Consider the following 15,903-nt stretch of genomic DNA (forward strand, 5'->3'; position numbering starts at 1 on the left):
AGCGTTTAATGTTTAATCATCGAATCCTGAACCTCATCGATTGATAATGATAATTAGTATCTACATTATCGAAGTTTACCAATTGAGCTTTGGTAGGATTTGATGTTGTTGTTTAATGGGAGCGTTTATTGTCTTTTCATCATGTCTAGATCGAGGATTTAGAAACCAATTAAACTTGATTGTAATTATTTGCACAGGCTTGTGTTATTCTCAGAATGTTTTTGACGTCATTGCATTTAATCGATCGGTTGAATGTGTAATGCTTAATTTTTTTTTATCTGGGCAAGCAATTTTTGTTGGTGTGTAACTAGAGATGAAAGTACGAGTATGCTTAGATCGGTACTTTGTTTTTGTTTCATGGCATTTGGATCCGATGAGTCAAGCCCTTTCAAACTATTTTTTCAGAGTTTGTTCTTCTGTTATGCTGTTACACCATTGTGGAAATTTAGGGGGAAGCATGGGCGCTTACGCACATGTGTAATCCGACTGTTTCAAGTCAGAAGCCTTTTATTGAGGGGTTGTCGTTGGTGATCATCTGTCATATTTGTAATTGTTTTTGTTTTTATTGTTTTTAGCATAATCATGCCATTTCAAAATCGAGTATCGATACATATAGAAATGTCCCATATGAAGTCAATTATGCAAGTAGCTTTTGTGATTGCAATGTGTATTTCCATCATTGAAGAATTTTTAGCAACTGTCAAGCTCGATTATAAATTGTGGATTCGAATACTAGTAAGTTTGAATTTAAATCATACGTTATCGATTGGTATCAAAGTTTACTATTGACGTAAAAGCTTTCTGCAATATTTTATATTGGTGTATGCTGGTAGCCTTCTTATGTGGTCTTTGCAGAATTTTCAGCAGCTGACAAGATGAAGAACAGCCATTATTTGCTCATGTTACTTTCAGACGTCATTGCACTTAATTGATCGGTTGAATGTGTAATGACTGATATTTTTACCTTAAAAAACATTGTTAGTTTGGGTGGAACTAGAGATGAGAAAGTACGAGTACTCTTAGATCGGTACTTTATTTTTGTTTCGTGTGGATCCGATAAGTCAAGCCCTTTCCAAATAATTTTCAGAGTTTATTCTTCTGTTGTTCTGTTACACCACTGCGACAGATTAGAGTGAAGCCTGGGCGCTTACACACATATGTAGTCCGACTGTTCCCAGTAAGGAGCTTTCAATTCAGAGGTTGTCATTTGTGACTGAATGATATATTTGTTTTTGTGGGTTTCTTTTACTGTTTTTTTTACCATAATCAGATCATTTGCTTTCTCGTGAATTATGTAAAAATGTGTTATCCCTTTGCCTTTTATAGTTAAAACTTCGTTCCATTTTCTTACATAGATAGTCATCTCATTGGAAATGAACCATACAACCTTATCTCTTAATCATCCTTTAGTTTACCGTAGTAACTATATATATAATTTTAGTCTCGATCAAATACTGCATTTTACATAAAGAAAGATGGCACTGCCATTCTATTAAAACCTCAAATCATTATATGAAAAACACAATTTTGGGGGTACCAAATCTAAACAACAAACAACACAAAGGCTATTTTGAAAACAAGTTTTAACAAAATACCGAACTCCAAGTTAAATTAAAAAGAATGAAGGCCATAAAAACTGCCAACTTCAAACGTTAGATTATGTTAACCAATGGAACGATTGAAACCCAACTGTCATATTCCTGACACGGCACAAGCATTGTCCGAAGCGAATGGTGGGTCAAACCTGATTTATTCCATCAATTTGAAGAGTTTTCATCTTTTTTAAAGGTTTTGCGCTGTGTGTGTTTTTTTTTAATACAACAATAACAAGTTTTCATACTTCCATCATTTTATTAAAAACAATAAAGCAAGAAGTTAAAGCAACAGTGACGGAATTTATTTTTTCAGCATTGGTAGACGTACATTACAATTCATGTTCGTCGGATAAAGAGCTATCGTTCACTAGCTGGACCTCTGAACTAGATCTAAATCATCTAAATGTTTTACAGGAAATGCATTATTACCTTCTCTTGTTTTTTCATTAACATCAACAAAATATCAACATTATAATAGTCAGAATTAAATATTCAAACGACATATATATCTTTCTTATGCAAACAGTCCTTATTACTCTGTACACAACTTCTTCTTCAATATTACATGTATAAAAACAATAAAAATATCTTCTCTCTGTATATCACAATGGAAAATAAATAAAAATGAAATATTGCACTTTAGAAAATAAAATATAGATAAAATTGTGCTATTTCAACAAAGCATTTCCCTGCACGTCACTAAGCTCTTTATTGCCATAAAAAGGCCACTGTAGACACTTCTTTGACATCAGTACAAGAAAATGAAAACTGTGTGCATGCTTCGCTGTGCCGAGCATTGGTTCCGACCAATTTACTTCAATTTATGACAAAACAGAAAAAAATAATCCTTTTGAAATCATGCAGCAAACACGCGCAGTGATACGCACCAGATATGAATGTTCAACAAAAATAAATATAAATCTGTACAATATAAATTAAGGGAAACAATTGGAATTATGTCTCTTATTACTGTCACGTATCAACATTTACACAGCTCTTTTTTTAAAAATGATGATTCAATGAAGTCTTTTTCCTTGAAATCTGAAAAGATAGAAAATAAATGAATTACTCAAATGTTCACAAATGATAGGATCATTTCTTATGACATATCACGTGTGACCATATTCACGATCATTAAATTGCAAACAGTTTGAATCTGTATAACTACGATGTTAAAGATTGCAAAATTAATTTCGATTTCTTATTGTAATATAATTTCATACATCAGATATAAGATTTGTGTATAACGAAGTCGATAACGCTTTTTATGCACTGTAGTAACTAAACTAAAAACTGATTGTGATTTTGACGTGTCAGTATAACGTTTTCTTGGGAAATGTCTTTAAAATCTTATGTATGGGAAATATCCCTTATGATGTCGCTGTCTCATTGACCTTTACACTACATTTTGTATTCCCAAACAAGGGACCAGTATTAAACTTACATGAATTTAGACCCTGACTACTCTGGTTACTTCCCGTGAGACAGACATAGATCGTGATCTGCGGACGGTTTGCAAGTTCTTTTCCGCCATATCTGCCCTCTGTTCGGCTTCATCAATCAATGATTGGGCTTTGCGGTATTTATTCATAGTGATACTTGCAACGTCTTCCTGCAATGGATTATTGGAAAAGATTTATAGTATATGATATGTCTATTGCTACTGAATTGTAAAAAATATTAATGAAATTAATTTGTTTGCTTTAACTCTTTGATATTAAATTATTTGATACTTATGAATGTATTATCATTTCTATTCTAGTATTTGATTTTTCTTTGGAACTTATATATTCTTTTCCTTAATTTTTCAAAACGAAAAAATGAAGGACAAAAAGCAGAAAGAACACTTACGGCCTCTTCGATCATTCTCTTGTATGTCTTGCATTTCATTGTGAGTTGATCGGTGATGCTAGTGAGTTCGGCAACCTGGCGACGGTCCTCATCAGAGGCTTGAACAGTTTCTTTCCATTGACGTTCGAATTTACGGGCTGATGCGGCAGCTTCTCTAAGACGTCTCTGGTCGGCTTCCAATTCATTTTCCAAGTCACGGATCTAAAAGAGAAAATTGTAATTAGTATATATGCACATTTGAACTTTTCGATTTATTTTTATCTTGTGGAAGATCGAAGTTAATTAAAGATTTACATAAAACATGTTTTGAAGAGATATATGGAACTTCTTATCTGTTTGAACAAATAAATGAAGCAACCGGAAGTAAAGAAATAATATTCATACTCTTCAAAGATACTAATTGCCTGATTTGAACATTTTAACTTCTTATTAAGAATATACTTACTCTAGCCTGGAGTTTGGCAATCTGTCTCTTTCCTTCTCTTTGGGCGAATGCCTCAGCCTCTTCAAGTCTGACAGTGATTTCTCTGATCTCGATTTCAAGTTGTTTACGGAGTGATTCGGCATTTTTGTAGTTGTCTTGTTCCTGTCTGAGCTCATCAGCAAGTCTGTTGACCTCGGCTTGGAGACGGTCAGCACGTTCCTCGGCAGCTCTTTGTCCGTTAAGGGCATCATCCAAATCGCTCTGCATGGCGGCAATGTCGGCTTCCATACGGCGTTTGTCGTTTGTAAGGGCTGTTACTTGAAGTTGTACTTCGGTAAGACGGACTGTTACTTCTCCAAGTTCGTTTTCGGCATTCTTGCGGGCTCTCTCGGCCTGTAAAGTTATAAATATCCAATTCATATCTCAAATCAGACATTGTAATTCAAACAATTTTAATTTACCGAATATGAGCAGAAGTCAATTACTAAATTTAAAGTAAGGTAATATAGCAATTAGCTCGTCATGTCATAAACAATCCAAAAAGTCCATTTAACTTTTTATCTCAATAACTTATTATAGTAGTGATAAAATACTTTCTTTTCAAGATTGAATTTATTTAAAAAATATATTTAGTCGCAGTATAGCCGTTTGTGCCGATGCGGCGTAAAGCAAACTAACTTCAATTAATCAAAAAGCCTCCTTTTAAATTAATAATCGATCTCGATATTAGTAAAACTTATACTTACATGCTCCAATAGAGACCTGGCATCTTCCAGTTCTTGTTGGATGGTGATACGCTTCCTTTCGGAAACTGACAGTTGGTTTCTAGTGTCATCCAATTGACGTGTGGCTTCCTCCAATTGCAATTCCAATTCCTTTGAGCAGAAAATAAACAAACAATTTGTGATATTTTGTAAACAACTAAGATATTTAGACATCAAATTCCGCATCGGAATCTTTTATGAAATGAGAATGAGTAACAATTAGCCAGGGATGTCCCTTTGTCCCTGTAATTTTTTAAATAACTTATTCTTAGAACAATTTGATATATTTACAAATAAAATTATATAAAAAACAGATGTTCTTACCCTGTTTCTGTTTTGAAGACTCTTGATCTGTTTCAAGTACTCGGCGTTGGCGCGGTTGGCGTTGTCTAATGCACCTTCAAGTTCACGGATGTCAGTTTCGTACTTCTTCTTGATTCTTGAAATTTCAGTCTTGTATCTGGTTTCTACCTCAACAAGTGTTCTCTGGAGCTCATCAATTGCACGTGCGCTGCTCTTCCTGTAAATGTAAATTAAATGTTATCCGAATTCCCTGAATTCAAAACCAAGAACCAAACAAATATAGAAACTAATCTACAGAACTGGAGAATTTCTCTTCATATGGCAACTAAAAATCCGAAAGCAGTATCTTTTCTCAAGATGTTATTAGAACACAAACGTTGTGATCGGAACTGCAGCAAATGAACGTTGATGCGGATAACTTCTGCCGGCCATGATGAAAAACTGCTGAATGATTTTTATTTGGCTTCAAGAAGTTGAGAATCTGATAAAATTTCATGTATTTTGGGAATCTTGATTAAAGACTGCTGTGAACTGACCTTGTAGATATAAAATTTTATAATGAATCTGGATGCGAGGCTTATCTATAATATCATCTTAAACCTATGTATCTATATAGAGTTCAGAAGAATCACCCTTTATCATATAATCTGCATCTGAGTGCGTCATTTATCTTACTTTTTGTTGTTTTTATTGCAAGGAATTTAATTATCTATTATCTAATATTTTGCTACACCCACACCTACTTGCATGGTTGCTAAGGTAAAAAAAGTAAATAGAAAAATAATACCTATGTTTCGGTTTCTAATTGAAAATAACAGATGTTTCTTTTTAACATATGTTGGTCCTTTGATATTAATCAATAAAAAAATGTTTAATAATTTACATTAAAGAAACTTTTTATTTATTTATTCCATAATTTTAATTTTAAATAATTGTAAAAAATTTGATAAATATAATTAATGCCATTTTTCGGAAAAGCTTAAATAGTTACTCCCTTATTCACTATACTACTTCCGTTTGTTTGTTAATCAATTTCATACCTGATGCTGTCAATTTCTTCGTCCTTCTCGCGAAGTCTTTGTTCCATCTCGGATCTAAGTTGGTTGAGGGCAGCTTGGGCGGCGGCAAGTTTGGCTTCAGCATCACGGAGAGCCTCTTCGGTGTCACGAAGAGCACTTGCAAGGTTGTCACGCTCAGCCTCCAACTGTGCTTTAAGTGCTGTCAGTTCGTTGATCATTCTGTTGGCAGATTTCAACTCATTGTTGGCCTCTCTGAGGGCATTCTGGAGTCCAGCATTCTCTCTCTCCAAGTTGGCGTTCTTTTCTGCGAGTTCAGCGTTGGCAACCCTGAGTCTTGCACATTCGGCTTCAAGGTTGGCTTTCTCGTTTCTAAGTTGACCGTTCTCGGCTGAGAGATCATCACATCTCTTTTGTAGGGCAGCATTCTCGTTCTCAAGTTGTCTGTTTCTCTTTGTGAGGTCTTGGACAATGATTTGGGTCTGCAAGGGTACGAAAAAAAAATAATATAGAGGGTAATTAGAAATTATCTTTGAGACGAATAATTACTTCTCCTTCCGCTGATCTATGACTAATTTCATTGATGCTGGATGAGTTAAATTTCACAAAATGCTTTGCTATAAATTCTTAGAAGTTAAAAATCGGTCATCTGAATCAAACTTTTGATCAATATTTGCAACATTAAATGTTCATTTGATAATTATTAAAATAAAGATTAATGAATAGAACGGAAAATTACGTACGTTCTCGAGTTCAATGGTGATTTCTCTAATCTCAATAGTGAGCTTGTTCTTGGTTTTTTCAAGAGTGTTGCATCTGGTTCTGAGCTGTTCACAGGTATCCTCGAGTTCCTGGATCTTGATACTGAGTCTGCGTCTGTAAGATAAAAGAAGTCACGTGATATTCTATGTGTGAAAGACCGATAAATCTAACTTTCGAGATGCACATGAAAATAAAGATAGTAGTTTTACTTTTTGCTTTTTCAGTAAGAGACATAAATTTATGAGAAGATAAATAATTTTCAAATAGATTATTCTTTATTTTTTTTGGTTAATTTTACATCCAAGGAGAAAGTGTTATTCATCCTCCAGCAAAAAGAATTATTAAAGACAATTTGTACCTAATCTCCTCGAGCTCTTCTTGTTTGGCCATGAGTTCTTTGTCGTATTTGGTCTTCAGAGCTGCGTATGTGGCACTGAGTGAACTGAGCTGGGCACGGAGGCTGGAGGCATTTTCGGATTCTTCTTCATAACGGGCGTTCAAATTATCGTAATCTGACTGAATGGCTGCCAATTGTACTTGAAGGTTTTGTCTTTGCTGGAAAAATGTTTTGAATATGATTTAACATTTTGCACTTTTAATATTAATTAAATTCATGTAAACATACAATGATAATTTTAGTGTATAGTTTGAAATTATTTTATTATTTAACTGAATACTTTGTTAAACAAAAAGTCCAAAATCAAGTATTTTACTGTAAAAAAATATGGAGATATGTGGTAAGAATGCCAATGAGACAACTCTCCACCAAATTCAAATGAAATGGATGTAAGCATGTATATAACCCTGCTTTCGAGAATGAGACTACCATACAAAAAGACAAAAAGTAAACATTTTACTGACCCTGCTCTCGTCATCAAGGTTCCTCTTCAAATCGTCACACAAAATTTGAAGTTGGGCCTTGGCTTTGGCGAGACCGGCATTGGCACCGTCCAGTTCCTGAACCTGGTGTTGGAGATCGAAATTCTCTTGCGTGAGACGAGCCTTTGAAAGGTTGGAGTCGTTCAACTGGCGAGTAAGGTCATCAACAGCAACTTTGAGACGGTTGTTTGATCCCTCAAGGGCATCGATTTTGGAATCAGCTGACATCTATCAAGTTGAATAAAGGATATTATATTTATATAAAAAGTAATTTGATAAATAACAGGAAGCATACTATAGACTGAACAGTTAAAGAAACAACAATACTGAACATACTCAGTGTGAATATAGTATAAAGTAGAGAACAAATTTAGATGAGGGGAAGGACAGGGGGGTACCCATCTCCCTTCTCCCACCCCTCTTCTCCTTTCTCTTACCCCCATTCTCCTTTCTCTCATTAGAATAAAACATCTCCTTTTGAGATATTTTTTCTTAAAATATTAGATCATTTTTTAAAAGGAGAGATATTTTATTTGTTATCCTTTCTCCAACTTTTTCTCCTTTCTCCCAGCCTTCCTCTCCTTTCTCCTACCCCCCTTCTCCCTGTCTTCCCCCTCTAAGATGGATGTTTCGGCTTTCAGACAAGTTTCGACTGGCTTTTAAATATATTAATTTATCTCTATGTTTCATATTTACATATTTAAGCGAAAAGTAGAGAGAAACTGATGTAATATAAAGATTTAAAAACAAAACAGTGAGTAAAGTTATACCTTGGCTTTTTGAAGACCATCATTCATAGCTTGGAGAGAATCAATCTCGATGATCAGTTGATTCTTTTCCTTCTCAGCTCTGAAATGATAAAAAAAGACAATGTTTATTTGATAGAAATTTTTATAACTGTTTTATCTTTTAATTCGAACATACAACGAAAACGCTCAGTATTATATGATGAAATTCGTTTATATTTTAAAATATAATGATTTCAAATAAGAATCATCAGTGGAAAAAATATCTCTTTTAAGTCTTAAATGCTTGATTTTTATTACTTTATTGTTATTGGCTTTGAACTAGCTGTCAGCAACTGCAAGTACTCTCAGATTTGTATTTGGTCAATTGTGGAGAGTTCGCTGTTTCATTAGCAACCATACCACATCTTCTTATTTATCTTAAATAACACAACAAGTATGTTTTTACCTGGATTTAGATTTACCCATATGTTCCAACTGGTCGGTCAGATCATTGAGGGCTTCCTGGTGTCTCCTCCTCATGTTTTGTTCTGTAGCCTCGAACTGAGCACAGCTCAATTCCAAATCTTTGCGAACTTTGTTGACCTCTGCTTCACGCTTCCTGCTTACTTCACTCTGAAAATTGAAAAACATATTTTACTTCTCGAATGTCGTTGTGTTTTGTTATTCAGGTGAATATGTTGTCTAAAATTTTCAGATTGGATATGATAACTTTTAGAAATTAAAAAAATCACTAAATTATAAATCCTTGACTATCAGTTTGTTGTTTAACTTGAATTAAAGAAACGAATATGATCTTTACAAAAGCTTGTATTTTTACTTTTGAATTTGGAATTGATGGTGACATATTAATATAAAATGACATTCATCTTCAATACATACTACAGTTGTTGATGTTCCCATGGCATCCTCGAGTCTGTCAGCCATTTGATCTAACTGGAAGGTCAGCTCCGCGCTTTGTTTTTCATACTGGAAAACAAGAGAGACAAGACGTCAAAACACTTAGTTGTGGTTCTGTGGGTATACAACTAAATCTGTGAATTTAGTTTTGTCTTTAATTGAAAGTTACATTGTGACTTTCAGATGCATAACAGCCATTCAATATCTCGTTATTTGAGTTTAGTTTTGTCAAGTGTATGTATGAACGTTTTTGTATGGATACACAAAGTATTTTTTCTTTTCCGTTCACATTGTTTTACAAGTATTTTGATAAAGTTTTGTATTTAATGTGCAAAAATGTGCAAGAGTTTTATCATGTGTATTATTAATATTTTTAATATTGTTGTTATTTTATAATCGACATCATTATCATTTATATTTTTTTATTTCATAAACTAGTGCAAGTTATCATGAAAATATTCATGGTTTCATTTATATTATTTAGGTTACGTTTATTTATTCATTTAATTTCGATCAAACGTGTGTAGGTAAGAACGAACCCAGCCGAAATATTTTTGGAATGTACACAGGAGTGTATTGAGTTTCAGTGAAGTACTAATATAGGAACTTTACACGTGTTTGATGACTTGGCAACCGTTTTCACTCCTACACTACGAGAAGTAATTATAGCTTTTCTATTACAAATTACAAATTGCTGTTAGATGTTATCGATAGTTCCCAGTAGCATCACCAATCTATGATTTATTCACTATAATTAAGATATATTTCAAAAATATATTTTGATTTGAAAAGTTCAATGATTTATTAAATAGATAATTTTAATTAATATTTTATTTATGAAGATTTAATCATTTTATTCAGGACATAAAATCCACACTTTAACAGATAATTTCTCTTGAATTGTTATGTCTGGAATGTTGTAGGAAATTATCTGCTATATTGATTTTTTATGATTAAGAACAGCTGCATTTAGGTTAGATAGAATATATGATAACTAATAGCAAATGGTATTACTGCACGATTCACGCGCGGCACGTGCCAATTGTTTACACTAGATGAGGATAATCATATACCTTCAGGTTATGTGTGCAAACGAAGGGTTGAGGAAAATACATTTCTTATTAATTATTTAATGACCAGACAATAGGTGATTATTTTTATAACTAGATCTAATAACAGATGTGCACTTCCTGTTATCATAGTATGCTCTTGTTCCTTTGTATGTTTTTATACACTGACTATAAGCAGTTACATCTAAAACTTTTCAACGTGCTTGATGTAGAGACAAGGGTATATGACTGACATGTCTGCCAGTGTACCAGTTAGAAAATGTTATTTTTTCTTGATAAAATAAGACAAGTCTTACTGTATATTAACAACCCAGTTATGTTGAAATTTGTCAGACGAATTTGAATGGTATTTCTGAACTCGGTGTATTACTATACATACCCTTAATCTCATCTCCCTCTCGGAATCTAAGGAATCTTCGAGTTCCCGGATTCTGGACTGTAAAAAGTAAAATAAAAATTATTAACAAATGAAAATATAACAACTACTAAAAGATGAAGCCACACATTTTATTCAAACCAAAGCGTTAATGGAAGCATTAGTTTTGCAAACAAAAACTCACAAATAACATTTAAAAACAATTTCGATACGACACTATTCTAAATAAAACTTTTACTTTTTAATAATTGCACAATTATCATGTTATTTAAAGATTAAGTAAGTCGTAAGATTATTTATTTATTTACGAACAATATGAAAGTTGTTGTATAACTACTTTTATATGGACACACCACCAATAACATAAAGGGTAATTGTGTATTAGAAGTGTTAAGGAAACGTGAGATAGAATAAGATCTAGGTAAGCATGCACTGAAAAACAAAAACAAAAGTCAAAATGGATGTGAAAAAACAAGAAAACAAGTAATTCAGTGGCAATTGTATATACAAATCTTAGAAATAGTTGTGATATTTGTATTTGGGATTTACAACTCAAAACATAAAATTATGTTGTTTTACGGACATTTGGATATTTTAGGTAGTTTGTGCAGTAGGATTTCAGTTGACCATGGTACAGGTGTGATGACAGGACAAAATCTTCGGAAAAGTGACAGATCTTTTTTGGGTGCCGTGGACAGGAGTTTTCACCCTATACCTGTAATCTAAGTTCCTCATCTTTGAAAAACCTTTGTTGTACAGTTTCTACAGATGAGACGTTTATTGTAGAAGGAGCTGGGAGTTTTTCTGCTCGCTTTATAACCTTTGTTACTATAGTTTTTCTAATCTTGACATCGTCCTCATCGCCATCAGTTTCCGTGACTGTCTAACAAATTATAAGTGGTATCAAATATAAACTAAGGCCAGCTCACCCAATTTAATGGACCGTCAAAACCATTGATAATACATTAGTATAAACCCTTGCAAATATTTTGTAAATAGAAGCAGTTCTTTCATTTATGCATGCGACTATAAAAACTTCTAAGAAAGTGTACAAGTTTTAAATGCATGCTTTTATGAAGTTCTTGTGTATGTCTATAAACATGATAAATAATATCTTTAAAATGTATTTTGTTCAGAAAAACTAACAAGGAAGTTATTATATCTCTTTACACAAAAAGTCTGTTAAATTAAAACATTTTGGAAACACAAGTTGTGTACTTAGTAATATAAATTTATTAACATGATTAACATGATTAACAGACTCACTTTTAAAAATCATTGTAAATTTAAAATTTGATTTGAGATATATACGGATCTTGGCTAAACGTCTCGAATCGAAAGCATAATGAGTCGAATGGACATAATATAATATTATTATATTATCATTTTTCTTGAATAAAGATAAGTTTTTTTTATCATTTGTATTCCTTGAGGACAAATCATGCTGAGTTATATGTCTGGATGATAAATGATGAAGCATTCCTTCTCAACCACTAACAGAGAACCAAATATGATAAATAGTTGGCAATGTTTCCGGAATTTCTTACTGATACAAGAATAGAGAAATTGATATTAAGATACATTGGTAAGCTATAGATTCAAAGCTGTCAAAGAGATCATGTCTAATTAATCGAGCAGACCCTCTTCTGTTTTCCTTATCTGTCAGAAAAAAATAATATAACTGTCATTTTATTACGGTCTTTTAATTAAACAATAGGATTGATTCGTATGCTCTGTGTGCCAAAATATGTCATTCTCAAAGGTAGATGTTTCTCATTCGATAAACTTAAGGGAAGACGTTTGAGCTATTGATATAGCCATTTGATCAGAGGTTTTTCTATTTGAATTTTCCTCGGAGTTCAGTATTTTTGTGATTTTACTTTTTTCTAATGTAATCCAGAAAGCTATTAACATGCAGTTTAATAAAGCTTTTAAAGTGTGGAGCTCTGTACTGACAATCCAATGAATTTTAACTCGATATGTATATGAATAATTAAATAATAAGCTAAACATGCTAAATAATTAATTAAAAAATAAACGTTTTTTTTAAAAATAAAATTGAACTTATTAATCATGTAATTCTTAATTCGAGACATTTGTAAGACATGTAAGACAACGTCAGTATGATGTGAATATCAAAGCTTTCGTCGAGTCCCTATCTATTTTGATTATTTCTAGTAACTTCTCTTAATAAAATGTTTCAAGTTATAATCAGGATATGTTTTTGTTTTTGTCTAGGGATAATCAATACAAATAAAGCAAGTATAATGGCTTCCTTATCATAATTCCTATGTATTGTATATTATTATTGATGTAATGTAACTCTCTATTAACAACATCAACGGTTGCTGAGCGCATCCTTGTAATGACCAAAATAGGCGTGGATGCCAATTGGCGGAAAGTGCCGATCAATCACGAAGATGATAGCTTAGATCAGCAATATTGTATGACCTTGTTTGACCTTGCCAATTCGCAATCAGTTAATTAACTTGATATGATACAGGTATAATTAAGAATTTTTATATGTTGATTTTGAATTGCTGTAAAAAACTAAATTCCAGAACCACTTAAGAAACAGTTGGCTAAGATTTGAATTGTTCAAATTCCAAACTTAAGATAGCAATTTCGAATCCCTTCACGCCATTTTAGTAGATTACATGATAAGAAGGCAAATGTTTTTGATATAAATCGTAATGTACTTAGATTCCAAGTGAGCTTTGTCTGTGCATGCTGTGCAATCATCCACGTTAGGCTATGTTTACATTAAGTTGTAAACAGTTAATATCTTAAATCGATACATAAAACTTTATGCAAGAGATAAGATAGTATACTTATACTATCATTCAAAGAATTTCTATTGCGTCAGAAGCCAACTTGACGTTAATTATTCCTTGTTTTCCATATTGTAAAGCATATGTTGGTTAACAAGCAGTCTGTGGTGGGGGTTTTCCAAGCTCACAATGTAAAGCAGTACGATCCAAAGTATTCTTTGCTGATTGAAAACAAGTCCATTTGAAAACATTCATGGCAAAGGTATAACAATAACGATAGCATCACATGTAAAAGCAATTTCCTAGAGTATTATTCCATATGTTTCAATTCTTTTTTAAATCCAATATTTCAGCTTTGAAGCAATAGCAAGCACACTTATTCGTATTACTGCACAATTACATTGGCATTTCGTATTTTCTTCTTGTATATAACATCCTAAAACGTTATAACCTTAAAACTTCTAGGTTTGAAAACATGTTTAGAGCTTTATCGCATACTGCAGATTTCTCTGCAAAACAAAGCAAGCGAAAGACATCACAAAAAAGCATATTTCAACATTTTTTTCACACATTTACTCACCTCCAGTCTATTTTGGCTGCTTGGGGAGCTGCCTCTGTAAACATTGTATGAGTGTCTGACGATCCTTGTGCTGCTGGAAACGTCTGAGTCGAGATCACGATATAAAGACGACATTTTGAATATCTGTCCTAAGTTACACTATATCCACAAAAATAAAGGTATTAAAAAACGAATGCGAAATGGAGCTATCCTTCCTTACCACTGCTCGACACAGGCTTTTGTGAAGCTTTCTACTTTGAACGCCCGAATGAATGCTTAAATACTGATTTACAATTTACATATATATCGCCTACCCACCGCTAGAGGGCGCTAATCAGAAAGTATGTGGAAGATGGCTTGAAACACGATACAGATAGTTAGATCAAAGGATAAAACCACGCGCGTTCCCCGTTGCTAAGGAGGTCATGTGCTTGCACGTCAGAGTAAATGCACCGTTAATTTCTCTCTTAATCAAAATCAATTCATAAACATTTACCTTGAAGCAAGGAAAAACACCGATGAAAACAAACATTAAAGACTTCCCCCTTTGCTTCAGGTATATACACCTACCCCCTTATTCGGAAGGCACACGTTCTACACGTTTTTGACTAATGTAATTGTAATAGAATGACGATCTAGTGAGTTTTTCGCGTAACAATCATAACATGTGCATTTTGTGTAATGTGCAGTGTGTCAAATTATAAGTAATTCAGGTACCATATATGTATCCTGATACTCAGCATGTTCGTTTCACTTAATTTCTATGAAATTAACATTGCTGACTTCCGCATTGTGATATTGCTTCTGTCACAACAATTTACTAATTATTTATTGTTATTTTTTAAAGAAAATTTACTTATCTTGCATGTTGATGCGTATCGCGATGGAAGCACACATTTCTGTTACGTAACATTGCATTGATACTGTATGCTAGTTCAAAGTTTATAATCATGAACTTAATATTGTACGCAGTATTTTCTCTTTATTCAAGATATGTTTGACAATTCTGAATAAGTTATATAAAATAATTGAAAATATGTTTAACAGTTTCAACATTGTTTTATACATTATTACTCATTTTATATATAATTATTTTTTTTGTATTCATATGTTATAGTTGATTTTTTTAGATGTAATTGGTTAATTTTCAGGAATTATTTCATTTCCGATTATGTTAAACATTTAAAAAGCGGGAAGCAATGTTTTGGCTTAAAACATCATGAAATGACTTTATTATTTTTCTTATTTTATTGGATTGCCATGAAAATGAATGAAATAGTTGCCACTGAACGTTACGCTAACTACAGTTTATCACCCTTATTTCATTGGAATTTCTGATATATGAGGGTCTGGGTGAGTGTCCTTCATTTCTTTATTTCTTTAGGTCATTTGTCTCTCTTCTTTATTTTTTTCTCTTTTTTTCTCTCTTCTTTATTTTTTTCTCTTTTTTTCTCTCTTCTTTCTATTTTATCATTGTACTATTTTCTATTCTTTTTTTTAGCCTATTTCTTTTTTCTTTCCCATTTTTCTGTTTCATTGGCCCATTATTCTCTTTTCTTAATTCTGTAAACCCATTCATAACCTCAGATATGATGAGGCCGTGATAAAACCTATTTATACATATGTACTGTCATAGAAATATAGTTCATAAAACATTTCGACGTCAGATGATGTTCGGTGAATTTTGGTCGTATGTACTAATCGCAAACCTCGATAATGCATTGAATCTCGACTGGTATATTTACATACATCATTTTAATTTCAAACAAGTACTTAACGACATCTTGAACTTGTTGCAAGGTTTGGTCAGTGTAGGCCTGACTGTGTCAAAAAAGACACAAAAGCGCAAGCGCATTTGTATGCTTTAGAATTTGTGAATTGCGTGGA

At 32.8% G+C, this 15,903-nt stretch overlaps 1 protein-coding gene across 1 annotated transcript; it reads right to left on the reverse strand.

Moving 5' to 3' along the window:
• Window positions 1–1,831: 1,831 nt before the first annotated feature.
• Window positions 1,832–14,920, reverse strand: LOC139485870 (paramyosin). The gene is made up of 15 exons (XM_071270518.1): window positions 14,038–14,920; window positions 10,690–10,746; window positions 9,223–9,309; window positions 8,789–8,955; window positions 8,365–8,443; window positions 7,577–7,822; window positions 7,074–7,270; window positions 6,697–6,829; window positions 5,978–6,435; window positions 4,959–5,154; window positions 4,617–4,745; window positions 3,892–4,263; window positions 3,447–3,647; window positions 3,040–3,207; window positions 1,832–2,636 (listed from the first exon to the last, which is right to left on the reverse strand). Exons 1-14 carry the CDS (start codon window positions 14,149–14,151, stop codon window positions 3,046–3,048), a joined length of 2,598 nt encoding a protein of 865 aa, XP_071126619.1. The 5' UTR covers window positions 14,152–14,920; the 3' UTR covers window positions 1,832–2,636; window positions 3,040–3,045.
• Between the last annotated feature and the right edge of the window lie 983 nt (window positions 14,921–15,903).

The sequence above is a fragment of the Mytilus edulis genome, chromosome 8 (genome assembly GCF_963676685.1).
Source record: "Mytilus edulis chromosome 8, xbMytEdul2.2, whole genome shotgun sequence".
NCBI classification, from domain to species: Eukaryota; Metazoa; Mollusca; class Bivalvia; order Mytilida; family Mytilidae; genus Mytilus; species Mytilus edulis.